This window comes from Carassius carassius, chromosome 46 (assembly GCF_963082965.1).
Source record: "Carassius carassius chromosome 46, fCarCar2.1, whole genome shotgun sequence".
NCBI classification, from domain to species: domain Eukaryota; kingdom Metazoa; phylum Chordata; class Actinopteri; order Cypriniformes; family Cyprinidae; genus Carassius; species Carassius carassius.
In genome coordinates this window covers 1654000-1672998 of record NC_081800.1, presented here as the reverse complement: position 1 = coordinate 1672998, position 18999 = coordinate 1654000, and the positions used below count along the sequence as shown (strand labels likewise).

The 18999-nt window shown below is 39.2% G+C and overlaps 1 protein-coding gene across 5 annotated transcripts in view; it reads left to right on the top strand.

Moving 5' to 3' along the window:
• The window catches only part of LOC132129747 (IQ motif and SEC7 domain-containing protein 1-like), a 144733-nt gene that overhangs the window by 60465 nt on the left and 65269 nt on the right, over positions 1-18999 (top strand). The window contains exons 4-5 of one of the 5 annotated variants that reach the window (XM_059541469.1): positions 2266-2352; positions 4694-5376. The exons of 2 other annotated variants lie outside the window; for them this stretch is intronic. In XM_059541469.1, coding sequence (XP_059397452.1) covers positions 2266-2352; positions 4694-4757 — 151 coding nt within the window. In that variant the 3' untranslated portion in view covers positions 4758-5376. Of the gene's footprint in view, positions 1-218; positions 322-2265; positions 2353-4693; positions 5377-16350; positions 16780-18999 lie in introns of those variants that run through there. 2 more of the 5 variants (XM_059541468.1, XM_059541466.1) reach the window with 2 other exon arrangements.

Sequence of the window (18999 nt, the reverse complement as noted above, 5' to 3'; positions counted from 1 at the left end):
TCTGTTCCTTGCTTGACCTCTGGCTGTGATGTTGATGTATTATTACGTGTGTAATGGGTGCAGATGGAGGAGGCAGAGCATGTCTTACACGTTTAGATATCTCTCTCTCTCACACACACACACACATGCGATTTCATGTCCTCGTTCTGCGTGGCGTCAGTGCTTGTAACAAACCACATCTTGCTGATGTAAGTGTGTGATGCGCGTGTGACATCACGGGCCAGGAGCGCAGCGCTGTAGCGGTGAGCAGCGTGAATGATCAAGTGTACGGCACATGGGTGCACGCATACCCACAGCCATGGCACACAGGCTCAGCATGATGTGAGTATCAGATGCAGTCTGCATGCATGACAGCGCTCTCCAGATGTTCACCGCGCTGCTGAGTCATGTGTTTTACATGGAAACTGCTTGAGATTGTGTGTATGCTCCAAAGGGAGCTTCTGATGATGGGCTAATGTCATGATGGTGATGCAGCGTTCTTCACACACATTTGTTTGTACTCATAATGTGTTCAGGATGAGCTGTGCAGTAAATGGCAGTGATAGCTCTGTCTTTGCTCTGCTGAGCTGAGGTGTGTGTCCATGTGTCCTGTAAACACTAGGGGCTGTGACCCTGTGTGTGTGTGTGTGTGTTTGGCTGTAGCTGATGTGCATTATGACGCGAGTTCACATGCTTACAGCACAGTGTGCTGCTATGAACTGTGGTCTTTGGATGCATTTCTCCTTCATGTGCAGTGTTCAGTCTGGCCATCTGTCCCACAAATAACTGCAGAATCCTTTTTGAAGCTTTAGATTTTTATTTTTGCACTTTGTTTATTCTTGCTCTTGTCATCATATAAAGCGTACAATAAGCATTTGAAAACCGCATCAGAGATGTGTGAGCGTTTATTGGAGATTCAGTCCTCTCAAGGTGACTGAGGTTAAACTAAAGTGCACTTTAGCATTAGTTCATTGGCTTAAAGGGTTAGTTCACCCGAGAATGAATATTTGTCCAGCGTTTTGTTTTGTTCTCTCTCCTCGCTCGTCACTAACCACGAATCACGAATCACTAATTCAAGTTGATCAAGGAATACCAGTGTCCTGGTTGTGCTGCACAGTGCATACTTTTAACTGCTAGCTATTTTTGAAGAAATAGCATAAACAGAAATATCATGCAAAACAGTGTGAAGTGTGCAAAGATAAACATTTTAGTTAGTAGTATGCTATATTGTTTTCCCAAGACCTCATCACATTGCATTTGTATGTCAGCCAGTGGCATCCAGTTATCGTTATAATCAAAAATATATTTATTTTGTTATTTTGTGTTGTATGACTGGTATTGTTGCTCTAAAGCTTTATTTTCTGATAAAAATATATTTGAAATATGCAAAAAAAAAAAAAAAATAATAATAATAATACAGGTTTGCTGTGCTTGTTCATAGGGCTGCACAAAGAATGTTGTGTTTTATATATTATTATGGCTATAAAATAATGATGATGATTATAATGATAATAATAACAATAATAACAACAATGTATTTTTTTTTAATTATTCATAATATAGGTAATATAATATAATAATATAATATAAACAGGAGGTTGAGACAATGCAAATACCTCATCTTTATTTATATATATATATATATATATATATATATATATATATAATTTTTTTTTTATTATTATTTATTACATTACAGCCAGGGACATAATTTCCCACTTGATATTAGGTGGCCAAGATGATATCATCAATATTTGTATCCTTTTCTTTTTTTTTTTGCATGATCGCTCATGAGAAGTGATTTTGTTTGACAAACATTTAAATGTATGAGTGACATTGAAGCTCTATTTGTTCCTGTTACCTGTTTCAAGTGTATGGATATCTGTGACTGAAGCAGTGGCTTTGTGTATGTGACAGCAGTCTGGTGCAGAGCTACATAAAGACCTGAGTACTCATGGAGAAATAAACTCACATCTTCACCTGTCATTTATTCATCAATATCAGACACAAACACAACCATTTACACAGCAAACAGTTCAGAAGGCTAGTGTTTCACAAGATGAGTGATCGTAAAGTTATCTGGAGATGATTTCAGTTCAGCTAATGATGGAAAGGAAACAGAAGAAAATAATTTGATTTTCCTGACTTCATCAGATTCTGAATGAGAATGAATTTCTATGTGAATCATCATCTTAACACCTTGGCCAGAGTACTGCTGGACGTGATGGGCTGAAGTGTGTCTGTAGAGTCGAGTAGATGACGTCTTTGTTTCTCCTTGTGTCGTAGGTGTGTAAATGCTTTGCACCAGTACTGCTGTCCCTCGCCATTGTGCTCTAAGCAGCTAGCTGTACCTGCTCCTCTCTCTGAGTGCAGGTAAGAGGCCAGAACTCACTCTCTAGACTGACAGAATGTGTTCTGTTAAACTGCTGATCACACTGAATGTAATTAGAACTTGCATAATGTTCTGAGTTTGTTTGATCTCTGTTATAGTCTTTTGGAAGGTTTTATGCATTATACAAGTTGTCAATAATAATACTGTTGGCAGTACATTATCACAAATAATATGATGGAAGAGTAGCAGTTTGAATATTTTTGTGGTTCACAATTACAGTACCTGAATTTCTTAACCATTTAATGGTAAAAAAAAAACAAATATAGTTGTTGTTTAACAAACTTCAAATCTTTGCATTGGGGTATTTGAAGATATACATAAATATGACATTTGTGAATTTCTAGTGTCAGGACGAATATTCTGATATGTGATGAGACTCTTTTCTCCTGTGTTTATTGTTTATTGTAGTTCCAGTTAATGAGAATGAATGTTGTTTTTTTCTATATCAAACTGTTTGATAAGGATCAACGAGAATAACATCCTGTAAGTTTTGAAATGTCATGTGATTTGATTGAAATTTAAATGTAAAGAATTTCAACAAGAAGATGATTAGATAAAATTACAATCCAAATGATTTAAACAACCAACAAAAAGGCAGTTTTTTTTTTACTTATGATTTTGCCTAATTGAAATATGAGCATTGTGAATCATTTCAGTGTTTGCGATTTTCTGTCGGTTGTGAATCTCTGTGTAAATGTAGCCTGTTGAATCTTTGAATGTGGCTCAGTTTGCTTCCTAGTTCAGTCATTTACAGCAATTATAGTAACACTTTACAATAAAGTTCATTAGTTAACACGAACTATGAATGAACAATACTTCTACAGCATTAATAATCTAAGTTAAGGATAATTTCAACATTTACTCATGCATTATTAAAATCCAAAGTTGTGGTTTTTAACATTATTTAATGAGCTGAGAATTAACATGAACTAACAATGAACAACTAAATTTTTTTCATTAACATTAACATTAACAAAGATTAATTAAAAATGTTTTTTAATGCATGGTCTGCAGTTGAATATTTATTCGATTTGTTTAATGTCTGAGTTCACCTGACATTTTGAAGCTTGATTGGATTCATGGAGTTTTCTTTAGAGGTGGCTGTTGTTTGTCCTATTATTCTCATGAACTGGAATTTTATTAGCTTATTTTTGAAATTGGAATAAAATTATGTGAACCATGTGTTATAGACCAATCTTTTGTCAATGTCACACACCAAACTTGCAAAAATGACCCAAATATGTACACTCAAAGCATAAGCTAAGTGTTATCCAGTGATCAACACATTCTCTCTCCCAAAGCAGACCATACCTTTTTTGTCGGTCGCATCTTTATTAACCCTCACTGCTTACTGTAAGAATCTGGTCCCACATCCTGTTTATTTGTGGCCACAGTTTACTAGTTTGTTAGTTTCTTATAATGTAAATTGTGGTCATGATTTGTTCCAGTGAATACAGAAGATAAAATAAGCAGATAAACCATTAAAACTGTTAGACCAATTATCTTTTAGATTCATAGTGACTTGGCTAGCTAGTTTTTGGATAAAACATACTGCTGACTGGTTTTCTGCCATCATGTAATGCACATGTGCTGCAGACACTGGGATTGGTCTATAGAAATATAGATCTATAAAGCATGCTTCAGTAAACAGCCTGGAGAGAAGTCAGATGAGATGTGCTTTAGGATCTCTAGGCCAGCGGTTCTCAACCAACCCTAAAATAAGTCTCAAATCTGTTTGCGAAATAAAATGCAACCAGTGGAAAAAACTTCTGACCAACTCTTGGGTATTTTGGCACATTTATTAGGGGCCAAATGATGCAGATGCCAACAATGAACAAAACTACAAAAGGAAAAAATACCACCCAGTCTACATTAAATATATTGCTAAATTGCACTTCTGGTGAACAAAATGTTACATTTTCTTATTTAGCCTAATTAGTCATGTTAAAGGGATCGTTCAACCCGAAAAACCCTATTCATTGAATGGGAAAGATGATATTTTGAGGAATGTCGGTAACCAGTCAAGGACCAGAAATGGTTTGGTTACCCACATTCTTCAAAAAAATCATCTTTCGCATTCAATAAATGTGCCAAAATAGTTTGGTCGAATATCAACTACAAAAATGTATCCATATGCAGTTCAAGGTCAGAACATTTTGTTCACCTTTATATGATAAACAATTCTAATGACGTGTTTGGTCTGCCACGTGATGTCTGACATAAAATCCTGAGTCCTGAAGCAATGCTTGCTGAGAAGTGCTGGCCTAGAGGGTGCAGTGCGTCACATTCACATGCTGTTCTTATAGTGTGCTTCTCTCACAGGGATGATAGCATGCTGCATCAGTTCTGCTGTCCTCCATCTGGAAGCGGCAGTCCTTCAAGATAGCAGGAATGACAAGGATCTGTCCTCTCTTACAAAGAGCTACACGCATCCATCTGTCCGTCCATCCATGCATCTGTCTACTGAGGGAATAGTGTGTTTCTCGGGGGGAATAAACATCATTGTGTATGCCGTTGCATTCACATGTAGGACAGACGGAAATCTTCCTGCAGTAGTTCATTTACAAGTGCAGTCTATAAACACTGGAAGAACATACCTGTAGGGCTAGAACTTATGAATACAGTCGAGTGTTGAACCTCAAATGTGCACCTCTATTACAAAGATAAAGAACTGAGTGTATTTTGCACAAAACAAGTGGAAGAGAACTTAATTCAGTACTCAAGAGTGATGCATGAAATGAAAAAGCAATATCTGATTAAGAATCAGTTACTGTATTACAGCTGTATTTGTTTTGCCTGATATCAGTAGCATATTGTCTTGAGCATGTAACAAGATTCAAATTAAAGGTTTCCTTTTTGGACCCTCTTGTACATGATTATTTTTTTATTTATTATTGTTATTTTTTTGGCACTCAATATCTGGAAAGTTGTGTGTTTTTCTTTCATTTGTGCATAGATTTTTAGTTATTCTTGAGTGAATAATAAGGACTGTCTTCAAACTAACATACTATTTTGTTGCATTATACTATAAGTACATGCTGTATACTTCTTATCCGTTTTTTTTTTTAATGTGAAACTTTATGCAATATTTATTTCTTAAACCGTATTCTGCATGATTGCCACATGACCTCATCACATGGTATCATCTCATCACATATTTTTGTTGCTTTTATTTATTTTTATTTTTTCAAATGTTGAGTCCAGAACGTGGCTGGTATTACTTCCTGTTCATTTGTCGCACACTGTAAATGAAAGGTAAAGCTGAGCGCATGGCTGGCTAATATTATACTGTAAGTCAAGTTTATGTATATAGAGTTTTTCACAATACAGATTATTTCAAAGCAGCTTTACAGAAAATCTTGATGTTAATGTTTAATATCTTATACTAAGTATCTCCCTTTATAGTCACATTTAGCAGATCAGAGCTGAGCAATAATTTAGTTTACATTTGAACGTTTTTCTACAATATATAGTAAATATCACCCTACATGAGTACACTGGCAGAAAGCTAGACAAACTTATATAGCCAACTTTATATAAGGAGCTGGCTGATAATATAGTTACATTGTGTGATGAAAAAAAAAAGGACAGTGCTAACATTCTGGATGCTGAGATTGTGTTCATACTCCATGCAAACAGGAATGATGGGTTTAGGGTCACTGTGATTTTGCCAAGTAAGACATGTTCATGGATCAACATCTTCTGATGATCCTGGATCAACATTACTGTCCAAAAATATAGACTAAACCCAATCCCTACCTCTTAACCTAACCCTACCCATAATTTATTCCTAAAATCAGTGTAAAATGATAGCTGATTAACAAGGGTGTAGAAGCACCTAACCCTGATCGTTTAGCCTAAAACAGATATTTCATGACAAGTTATCCCTCAATTCTAATCGGTTAATTGGCATGTTGTTCCAGGATTAACAAGAATCTTGATCCAGGAACATGATGTACTTGGTGAAATCACACTCTCACTTGGGTTTAGAATGACCCACAGTTTACTGTTTCATGTGTGAAAAGCCCTTATCCTGCCTCTAGTGGACAACACAGATCATTACATCAAGATGATGGCTCAATCCCAGTTCACATACTTCTAAGTACAGTATAATAAGTCTGTTATGTGCTGATGTTTATTTGAAAATTCACCAGCAGCGGCATGCTGTCCAAGAATCTTTTGTGTACTATTTTCAGTGTCCTCTGGCCTAAATGAATGAACATAGTGTGATATTGATCAGGATATCACATTTGGTGGGGAGGAGGAGTTTTATTGTTTAGTCAGTAGTAGGCAATGGCCTTTTAAGCATGATCAACGAAGAAGTGACTTCTTGTCAGCAGGTCCCTGTGCTGGCATGAGTTTCCTCTGGGTGCTCCAGTTCCCTTTCAAGGGAACTTCGAGCTGCATCCGCTAGGGGTCGCTATGGGGAACACCTCGTCGTGACCCGTGTCTGAAGCATACATTGAAAAAACACCAACTTGTTGGCTGGCGACAGCCTCTGACGTCACTACCGGCGCGACTATAAACAGGCACCGGGAGAACACATCATTCTCCTCTTCGTCTTCACTGACTGTTCTGATTGAAGCGTGCATCTGAAAGAACTGGTAAAAGCGATCTTTCTCTGTATATCATGGCGACTACTAGCAAGCATTTCGACAATGTGTGCATCCGTGTCTGCGTTATTTGACACCCCATGACACACGCGATCTTTGCTTCATTTGTTTGGGTGAAGAGCACACACGAAATGTCTTTGAGGAGGAAATCTCGGTGCATTGTGGGAGTTTTTTCAATGAAAAAGCTCCGCTCTCGTTCGTCTCTCTTTCTGAGAAAAAAAAGGAAAAAAGGCAGCCATCTGCTTCCCACGGTTCAGGACCCGCCGCTGCTGAGGCACGGAGGAGAATGAGCTCGTGAGAATACAGGTGGATCTGTCTGAATGGTTTAAAGAGGGACTTTTCCTTTCACGATCGTAATGGCGGCGGACGAAAGAGAGCCTCGGGAGGATGATGTTATATCTTTAACACTTTCTGATACTGAAGTTAGTGCTCTGCTGGGTTTTTACCCAGGAAAAGCAGGAGATATTTGAGGATAGTGAAGAAACTGAGGCTGAGCCTTCTCAATTCTCCTGCCCTGCATATGTTGAGCTGTTGGAGGTTATGGATCGCGCCACGGCAAAGTTGGACTTGCCATGAGATTGCGCTAACAAGGTGACACTGTGAGGCCGCAAGAAAAAAAAAAAAAAACAACAACCTTGATGAGCGTTATCTTTCTGACCATAGCCCTCCAGCTCAGATTAGCCTTCCATTTCTGCATGATCTCCATACAGAGATCGGAAAGAAATGAAAGAGGCCATTTTCTTCTTGCATCCATCGGTTTTGGCATAAGAGTTGTGCCGACATTGAGGTGATGCGCGAAAACAGCTATGAGAGGATGCCCCCTATAGAAAGTGCTAAAAAGAAAATTCTTTCTGCGGGGTAGACATATCCTCACTTAATCTCCCTCCTTGCCTCTTACGCAGCAGCAGGCCAGGCTGTGGCTTTATTACACACGATAGTGTTGCTTCAAGCATATCAGACTGATCTGCTAAGAGACCTGGATAGAGGCGAGGGCCTTTCTCCTGATCAGGTAGCCGAGCTGCGCCACACCACAGATCTCTCTCTGTGCTACCAAGCAGGCCGCCTTCACCATGGGCAAGACTATGGCGGCCATGGTGGTAGCGGAGAGACATCTGTGGATGAACCTGGTAGACATTGGGAAGAAAGAAATGGCTTTCTTCTCTAATGTTCAGGTTTCGCCTTCTGAACATTTCAGTATTTCGGTTGAGACAGTGATCGGGAGGTTCAGGGAGAAGAAGGCGTGCTCTGTTGCTTTCAGATACTTCGTTTCACGAAGGTCCAGGTCTGAGCCCGAACAACATAGGGGTCCTGGCCTGTCTCGATCTGAGGATCAAAGACGGGCACAGAAGGCTAGTGTCGCGACTTGCGCTCCTCCCCCACCTGCGGACTGGGGTAAGAGGAATCGTGGGTCACGAGGAGGTTAGCAGAACCTAAGGGATGTGATCCAGACGAGGCAGCGTTCTCGTCCGAATCAGAGTGATACCGAGGTATCTACTCGTTCCCTTTAGGGATTTTTAATTTCTGCTTTTATCCTCCCCTTCCTAATTCCCCTGTAACCACCAGCTCTCCACCTGATCGAGGTTAGGTGGAAACCTCTCACATAACAGTCTCCTATGCTGGACCTATAATGTTTTTGGCTGGTTCTATGTTCATAGCAACCACCTTACTAATGGTCCTAAAAGGTACTAAAAGGTGTCGTCCCTTGAGCGGGGCTCTAGTGCAGGAGGGTGGGTGAATATGTAACCCTTTCTGTATATACTTATGTGTATTAAATTGCTGGTGGTTATGTGTCTACTAATAAACTCTGTGAGTTTCCTTTGCAGTGCTCAGTTACAGTGTTTACTAAAGCCACTGCACCAGCCATCCGGCTTCATGTTCCGGCATTAGGCAGCCGAGATCACTGGTTTCTGCGTGAGCCTCCTTGATCATCAGGCCTGGCGCAGTAATGCAAGGAATTTCATGGCTGTCCGGCCAGGTCACCCTGAGGGGTCTCCTAAACGCTTAGTTGTGCTGTCGCATCCAGCGGGAGGTGGAGGTGGCAGTTACAGAAGTCTTGTATATGCTGCCTCAGGTGATGCTCCCCTCGCCCAAGGTTTGTAAAATTTGAGCTTGCCTCTCCCGTGCGATTCAGGGCCTCTGCGATGCTTAGGAACCTTTAGGTACACACGCTAAGCTTTGTACTTTCTGAAAACCACATGGTGGTCAGTGTGCACGTGAACACTTTGCACACTTTCTAAAATCCAAGTAAGTGGTAAGTGTGCGAGCAAGACTTACTTTCTTGCGTACTTTCTGAGATCCTGTATGGTAAGGGTTATGCTCTGCCTCGTTCCCTTCCTTGAGATGATTAAACCTTTGTTCCTTGGGCTCCATTCAGCCAGTGTGTATTTGTTTAGACACTTCAAGCATCGCTTCACTCAACATGAGGGGCTATTTGAGCGGTTCTCGTGGTAGTTTAGCAGTGCTCCCCTTTTCCAAGAAGGTTCGCCTATGAGCTCGCTACTCTGAGCTCGGAGTTCTCCTCTCATATGAGACTGAGTTCTCTGTTTTTTTCCCCAGAGTGCTCCAGTATTACTTCCACAGATTGAGTTGATGACTCTCAAACATACTGTTTTGAGATGCACCATTCCATCTGCATCTGCATGCACCATTGAGCTGCTCCGTCAGAGTGCCACGAGAACCACTTCTTAGAACAGTATTTGAAAATCCATGCTATGGTAAGTGTGCACGTGAAGTCTTAACACACTTTCTGAAATCCACACTGTGGTAAGTTCGCACGCTAATATTCTGTGTTCTTTCTAAAATCCTATATGGTGAGGGCTTCCCGTGGTTGCTTCATGGCCTTTCTTGAGTTGATAAAAGCCCCGTTCATCTTGGATGCCACTCCACCTATGTATCCTCGAATACCTATCTAAACAGGGTGTTGCTACTAGAGATCTGTTGAGACAGCTCTTTCAGCAAGCTTATGCAAAAGCTAGCGGTAGCCCCTGTGTGACAGGCAAGACTTAGTATAAAATGCTAGGTTCTTAGCCATATCTTTCCTTGCCGAGGCCCTAACAATTAAGTTGGGTATGTAGCTTAGGCCTTTGGCCGTAAGGGGTACTGTCACAGACAGCCGTCTAAACGTCCCAGGGGCAACTCCCGTGGAAATGGTAGAGTTTATACTTAGTGTTCGCCTTGATTCTGGCCTGCACTCCCCTCTGCATGGCGGCGTGGATATACTGTTCCCTATAGCGACCCCTAGAGGACGCAGTGTCTTGTTCCATACTCAGGGAACCATGGTTACATTCGTAACCTGAGACGTTTCCTCACAATCCTAAAGATGTGTTATCGGTGAATTGCCCACAGGTGTGAGTGAGTGTGAGTCTATGCAGAGTGTTTCTGTCTATGGCCTGAGAGGCTAGAACAGACTCCATCATTCTCACCAAGCAGTTCATCATATAGACTAGTGTTACCTTCATCATTTTACAACTGATGAGGAGACTTGGATAAATGCTGGGCTTTATCAGTGCTCTTTTTTTCTTAACATGCCTCTTTTCTTTTTATGCATACATTTTTACAATATTTTATGAAGTTGATGCTTAAAACATGAAGAAATCATCTATTCAGTGATGCATTTATTTTGTGACAAGTAGAATAATTTGCAGCTGTTTTAAAACTACATAAAGTGTGCATGTTCTCTTCTTTGTGAGCCTTTTATGACTCATTTATTGACAGCAGTCTCTTTCCATGCTAATGGTTGATGTTCGCAGACTGTCATGAATCCTTCAATGCATCTAGTAAATGCTGCAAACTGAGACCGTCTCTACTGTGAGCTGCACTAATTAATCCACACTGAAGCATGTGCTTTCAGCTTGAAGGTGTAGTGCTCATAGAATGAGGTACTGTGTGGAGGAGTGAATATAATGGTACCTGCACATGCTATGAGACAAAGCACTGATAGTGTCTAATTGGTGTTTCTTTGTTAGACAACAAATTCCCACAGTAAAGGGGCATCTTTTTCCATTCAGAATGTGAATGCAGGAGACAGAAATTTCACAGCATTACAAAGTTTGTGACACATATAAGATTGATCAATTATGGTGTGACCTATTAGTTGAATTAATAGAATGCAAACTATAAACCTGCATGTGTTGCAGTAAAGAGGAGTAGCATGCATATTTTTACACTTTGGATGTATTCTGTTGATTTAGACAGTGTGACATCATTATTACAGCCAATGTAGTCTCAGTCTCAGATGTCACACCCACGGACTGTAAGGGACACAAAGTGGAAACACTTTAGGAGTGTCGAAGTCGTCATCGGATTGGTTGAATTATACAGGATTTCCAGGAGATGTGGAAACAAAAATGCTGTGGCGCCAAACCACCTCACGAAAGAAGAAAGCCATTGAATTTACAACTGTGATGACAAGCCCTTATCAGGATCAGCTAAACACTGGATATTCAAAAGTATGTCAAATATTGAAAGTTTGTGGCATAGAATCTTTAAAATACGTCTTTAAAATACGAGTATTTTACTCAATGGCCTGTTATTGTGGCGACATTTCCACGGCACGATACGTGAAGCTGAACGAAACTGTGAACGAAACTGTGATTGGTTGTTTGAAATGTCAGTCAAATGGCCTTATGGACAGGCTTTGTCCAATGAAAGCTGCCATTGATTCCAGACCTTCAGCCATCAGTCTGAAGGTCTGGCTATGTAATACTACAACCGATGCAGTGTTGTAAGAAATTGTGTGTGCTCAAGTCTAGTGACCATGGTATTTTAGCAAAAACGAGTATTTTATTTTAAATGATATTGAATGTAATGCGTAACCAGTGTTTTTATGGTAATATTGGACTAATGTGGTCATGTTTTCTGGCCCTTGTTAGAATTCTGACTGCTGTGTTTTTTTAACAAACCACAGATTATTATTGGAAGCAGCCAAAAAAAAAAAAAAAAACGTGCTTTAGCCTTGAAGTTATGAACAAACTAACCTTTCTACATCTTGAGAATATGCTCTTTTGATGCGACCAAAATGCAAACATTTAGATTATTAACCACCTGAACAGCTATAGTATATTTTCAAGCTATCAAACACTCAGAAAACCTCATTTAGCAACAACCTTGCATAATACTTTTAGGCAACAATCGCTCACATTTTCTGCAAATTTTAAAATCTACTTATTGCATAATAATAATTAGTACGTTTCCAGAGGTAAAACTTAACTTTTTCATTGAACTCTTGTTTCCCCACAACAGTACAACCCTATTTCCTGTCTACACAGGTAAAAAAATTGTTTATAAAATTGTTGTAAGAACATTGTTTTGAAATGTTTGCAAAACATTGAAATGTCTAGTTGTCTTCTGATTATAATGTTATTTAAAGTTTACAAAAATATTTCTTACAACATTCTACCAACTTTTTCACCTATAAAATATCGTTTTTGTAATGTTTATTAGTAACATTCTAAGAACGTTAAAATGTCCAGTTTTCTTGTCATGATTAGAACGTTATTTAGAGGTTACAAAAAACATTTCTCATTAGAATGTTTAAGTATAAAAGGATGTTCCGAGAATGTTCTAAGAACATTCTCTCAACATTATAAGAATGTTCCTCAAATACAAATGACATTCCCTGTTAGCTGGGCATGTGCAATAAATGTCTCTCAAAATGTCAATGTCAATGTCACCTTTATTTATATAGCGCTTTAAACAAAATACATTGCGTCAAAGCAACTGAACAACATTCATTAGGACAACAGTGTCAATAATGCAAAAATGATAGTTAAAGGCAGTTCATCATTGGATTCAGTTATGTCATCTCTGTTCAGTTAAATAGTGTCTGTGCATTTATTTGCAATCAAGTCAACGATATCGCTGTAGATGAAGTGTCCCCAACTAAGCAAGCCAGAGGCGACAGCGGCAAGGAACCGAAACTCCATCGGTGACAGAATGGAGAAAAAAACCTTGGGAGAAACCAGGCTCAGTTGGGGGGCCAGTTCTCCTCTGACCAGACGAAACCAGAAGTTCAATTCCAGGCTGCAGCAAAGTCAGATTGTGCAGAAGAATCATCTGTTTCCTGTGGTCTTGTCCTGGTGCTCCTCTGAGACAAGGTCTTTACAGGGGATCTGTATCTGGGGCTCTAGTTGTCCTGGTCTCCGCTGTCTTTCAGGGATGTAGAGGTCCTTTCTAGGTGCTGATCCAGCATCTGGTCTGGATACGTACTGGATCCTGGTGACTGCAGTGACCCTCTGATCTGGACACAGACTGGATCTGGTGGCCACGGTGACCTCGGAACAAGAGAGAAACAGACAAATATTAGCGTAGATGCCATTCTTCTAATAATGTAGCAAGTACATAGGTTGTTATGGGAAGTGTTTCCGGTTCCGGTTTACCTAATTAATGCAGCCTAAAAATCCTTTAACGGATTTGGATAATAAAAGCATATTAGTATGCTATGTGTATGCCAGGTTAAAGAGATTGGGTCTTTAATCTAGATTTAAACTGCAAGAGTGTGTCTGCCTCCCGAACAATGTTAGGTAGGTTATTCCAGAGTTTGGGCGCCAAATAGGAAAAGGATCTGCCGCCTGCAGTTGATTTTGATATTCTAGGTATTATCAAATTGCCTGAGTTTTGAGAACGTAGCGGACGTAGAGGATTATAATGTAAAAGGAGCTCATTCAAATACTGAGGTGCTAAACCATTCAGGGCTTTATAAGTAATAAGCAATATTTTAAAATCTATGCGATGCTTGATAGGGAGCCAGTGCAGTGTTGAAAGGACCAGGCTAATATGGTCATACTTCCTGGTTCTAGTAAGAACTCTTGCTGCTGCATTTTGGACTAGCTGTAGTTTGTTTACTAAGCGTGCAGAACAACCACCCAATAAAGCATTACAATAATCTAACCTTGAGGTCATAAATGCATGGATTAACATTTCTGCATTTGACATTTAGAGCATAGGCCGTAATTTAGATATATTTTTGAGATGGAAAAATGCAGTTTTACAAATGCTAGAAACGTGGCTTTCTAAGGAAAGATTGCGATCAAGTAGCACACCTAGGTTCCTAACTGATAACGAAGAATTGACAGAGCAACCATCAAGTCTTAGACAGTGTTCTAGGTTATTACAAGCAGAGTTTTTAGGTCCTATAATTAACACCTCTGTTTTTTCAGAATTTAGCAGTAAGAAATTACTCGTCATCCAGTTTTTTATATCGACTTTGCAATCCATTAGTTTTTCAAATTGGTGTGTTTCACCGGGCTGCGAAGGAATATAGAGCTGAGTATCATCAGCATAACAGTGAAAGCTAACACCATGTTTCCTGATGATATCTCCCAAGGGTAACATATAAAGCGTGAAGAGTAGCGGCCCTAGTACTGAGCCTTGAGGTACTCCATACTGCACTTGTGATCGATAGGATACATCTTCATTCACTGCTACGAACTGATGGCGGTCATATAAGTACGATTTAAACCATGCTAATGCACTTCCACTGATGCCAACAAAGTATTCAAGTCTATGCAAAAGAATGTTGTGGTCAATTGTGTCAAACGCAGCACTAAGATCCAATAAAACTAATAGAGAGATACACCCACGATCAGATGATAAGAGCAGATCATTTGTAACTCTAAGAAGAGCAGTCTCAGTACTATGATACGGTCTAAATCCTGACTGGAAATCCTCACATATACCATTTTTCTCTAAGAAGGAATATAATTGTGTGGATACCACCTTTTCTAGTATCTTGGACAGAAAAGGGAGATTCGAGATTGGTCTATAATTAACTAGTTCTTTGGGGTCAAGTTGTGGCTTAATAACAGCCAGTTTGAAGGTTTTGGGGACATGTCCTAATGACAATGAGGAATTAATAATAGTCAGAAGAGGATCTATGACTTCTGGAAGCACCTCTTTCAGGAGCTTAGATGGTATAGGGTCTAACATACATGTTGTTGGTTTAGATGATTTAACAAGTTTATACAATTCTTCCTCTCCTATGGTAGAGAATGAGTGGAACTGTTCCTCAGGGGGTCTATAGTGCACTGTCTGATGTGATACTGTAGCTGATGGCTGAATGGTTGCAATTTTATCTCTAATAGTATCGATTTTAGAAGTAAAGTAGTTCATAAACTCATTACTGCTGTGGTGTTGGGAAATGTCAACACTTGTTGAGGCTTTATTTTTCGTTAATTTAACCACTGTATTGAATAAATACCTGGGGTTATGTTTGTTTTCTTCTAAAAGAGAAGAAAAGTAATCGGATCTAGCAGTTTTTAATGCTTTTCTGTAGGATATGTTACTTTCCCGCCAAGCAATACGAAATACCTCTAGTTTTGTTTTCCTCCAGCTGCGCTCCATTTTTCGGGCTGCTCTCTTTAGGGTGCGAGTATGCTCATTATACCATGGTGTCAAACTGTTTTCCTTAACCTTCCTTAAGCGTAAAGGAGCAACTTTATTTAAAGTGCTAGAAAAGAGAGAGTCCATAGTTTCTGTTACATCATCAAGTTGTTCTGAGGTTTTGGATATGCTAAGGAATTTGGATACATCAGGAAGATAACTTAAAAAGCAGTCTTTTGTGTTAGAAGTGATGGTTCTTCCATACTTGTAACAAGAAGTAGAATTTACAATTTTGGCTATATGAATTTAGCAAAGAACTAAATAATGATCTGAGATATCATCACTTGGCTGAATAATTTCAACACCATCAACATCAATTCCATGTGACAGTATTAAATCTAGAGTATGATTTCGACAATGAGTAGGTCCTGAAACGTGTTGTCTAACACCAATAGAGTTCAGAATGTCTATAAATGCTGATCCCAATGCATCGTTTTCATTATCAACATGTCAAAATGTCTCTCAGCCAATCACACCAATATCAAATGAAATGCTCTATGTTTCTCAAACTGCTTCTGTTGTGAATCATTGTAATAATGGCCATTTGGAGGAGTACTTGAGCCTTACTGATGGATCTGGTGAGAAAAGCTGCTTTACATGTCTCTATTTGCTGCAAGAGCACACTATTTGTCAATGCAGTAGAATGAATATACACTGTGTTTTATGTACATGACATCATAGTATTGAGGATGAGGGAGTCCCTCCCCTCTGACAGCTGAACCAACAGAGTATTGTCAGCAAACCATTTGCAAGTTTAGTAGTGATGTTGTTGCCAGGCAACCGGCATTCAGCATATATAGGTGGAAATCTCTTCATGGATGCAGTGGCTGAAATGGACTCGTAGAGAAGAGTTGAGGAAAATCCTGCAACAAGGAGCAACTGTACTCTGGAAGTTCACTCTTATAGCCAGTAAATGCATGTCAATCTGATATATATGCTGATATGCATGTCAGAGACTCCATTCTCTGGTGTTTGCTGGATCTATATGTGTAGAGGCTGAAGCTGATGCAGTGAGAATGGATCTTGAGCTGACCTGGTTTCCTTATCAAAAAGGCTGAATGCTGTAGGAATCTCCTCCTGGATACACAGTGTACAGGGTTTGGCAGTGAGCTCTTCAGGATGCTTTGGGTTCTTCACAGATGCAGGAGAAAGCAGAAAGCTGGACTGTTGGACTGCCATGAGTATTTGGACTCAGACTCATTGCAGCATTGCAAGACCTGCAGTCATCTTGTTAAATGCACATTGATGTTCATCTGCTGCATGAATCTTTGGCTTGTGATTCTCAGGTGAAAATGGAGGTTGATCATTTTGCCATATAACTGACTGTTTAACCCTGAAAATGTCAAGATTTAAAGCTCTGTGTTTGGATTACTGGCAGTTTTTGTGCCTACAGCCTAATAGCACATTTTTCAAAAGGTAAGTGTGAGTTGCTTGTCAATTAAAAACATTTTGCATGCTCTCAAAATAATTCTGTATTGACCCAAGCATAATTTAAATTGAACAGACATTGTGAGTTGTTTTGTGTTTCAAATTAATTAATCAAAATGACTTTTCAGCTAATGTCACCTTGACCATGTGGGCTACTGGTTAATGTTAACCAATATACCAATAGCTGTTTAGGCACTGTTTTCAGCTGGTTATGGTTAGTAAATCAGTCATTTTAAACCTTTGTAAATGGTTTATTATTTATTTATTTATTATAGTATTTTGCAAAAATGAAATTAGTTAAAGATAAAGGCTTCTCTGGATTTTCTTCGCCACTAGCAGCTGAAATTTAATAAAAGAATAATGCCAACATTAGCCTATATACTCTGTCTACATTATGCATTTAAGACTAAATTAATATTTAGTTACATTTACATTTAATCATATAGCAGGCACTTTTATCCAAAGTGACTTACAAATGAGAACAATAGAAGCAATCAGACCAACAAGAGAACAACAACAGTATACAAGTGCCATGACAAGTCTCACTTAGTCTAGTACGGAACACGTAGCCAGGTTGTTGTTTTTTTGTTTTGTTTTTTTAGACAAAAAAAGAAAAGGTAAGTGGTAGTATTAGTTGGTTAAGTGCTGGCGAAAAAGATGAGTCTTTAGATTTTGAAAATGAGTAAAGACTCAGCTGTTCGGATTGAGATTGGGAGGTCATTCCACCAGCTGGGCACAGTCCAGGAAAAGGTCAGTGAGAGTGATTTTGAACCTCATTGGGATGGCACCACAAGGCGTCGTTCACTTGCAGAGCGCAAACTTCTGGAGGGCACATAAAATTGAAGTTATCATTTGAAAAAACTTTACTCACCAAGATTAGGCTAGGCCTACATGTTTTTGTGGAGGAAAATTAATGAATCCACTGTAGATGGCTCCAGCGCGTTCCTGCTCTCACTGATGGTGCATCCAGCAATATAACCCACTGGCTCATTATTATCATGATAAACATGGTCAAAACTTTTCCACATCTCAGACTTTGCTTTATATAATATATAAAATTATATAAATTAAGCCCGATCTTCAGCTCTATTGTGTTGTGTCAGGAACCATGTTTAGGTTAGGAATGAGGAGGACGTGATCTTAGGTGTGCATAGGAGTAACCAGTACATGATCAGTGGAGCAGTGTCATGTGTAAATAAGGTTCAGTTGGTTGCCTGATTTGTGAGTAGCAGTAGTTAACACTCTCTTGAGATCAAAAGAGGCAAACAGAGTGTGGAAATCTGCAGCCTGAGGTTTATCAAGGTGGATGCTGAAGTCTCCAAGCAGAACCATCCTCAGGAAAATTTTAGAGCAGCACATCTAATTCTTACACAAAGTAACCTAGTGGCCCTGGAGGTCGACAACTATAAAATGGATTTTAAGAGGGTGGGTAATAGTGGCTGAATGTGATTCAAAGGAGCTGTTGATACTCAGAGATGCTAAAGGATTAAATTTCCAACCATTAGAGATAAGCAGACCAGTACCTCTACCTTTTCCAGTGAGACGGGGGTAGTGGGATAAAGAGAAATTATTGGAGAATGCTGCGGGTGTAGCATTGTCTTCTGGTTTGATCCATGTCTCTGTTAGGGCCATGAAGTTTAGTCTTGAATGACTTGTAAAAGAAGATATAAAATCTGCTTTGTTTAGAGCAGACTAGCAAGTCCAGCGACCAAATAGAAAAATATAGAAGTTTATTAGTAGACATAGGCAAAGTGTGCAGGTTGTTAGGATTGTGCTGCCTACAGTGTGTGATGCATGGCATGCGAGTGATAGTGATAGTAGGGATCTGGAAACACAATAAGAATTGGTTATAAAAACTGAGTCAATGGTGGAGTCAATGGTCTTTACACTCTTCAGTCTTCACACATGAAGGGCAATAGGCAAATTTAATTCAGCTGGACACACTTTCCTTTTTATCAAAACAAATGGCCTAGCAAGCTCATGACACTGACAAGGTATGCGATACAATACGAGACCAACAAGATTTCAGGATGCTCCACACTGTAAAAAAAACAAGTGTTTCATAGCAATGACAAATGCGCTAAATGCTGAGACAAGAAATAAATACACTTATGTGCTGCTTTTAACTTCTGCTGATTTACTGCTTCTCTCAAATAATATATCTGTACGCAGTGTTTTGCTGGTGCTTGAACATACTTTTCTGTTTAT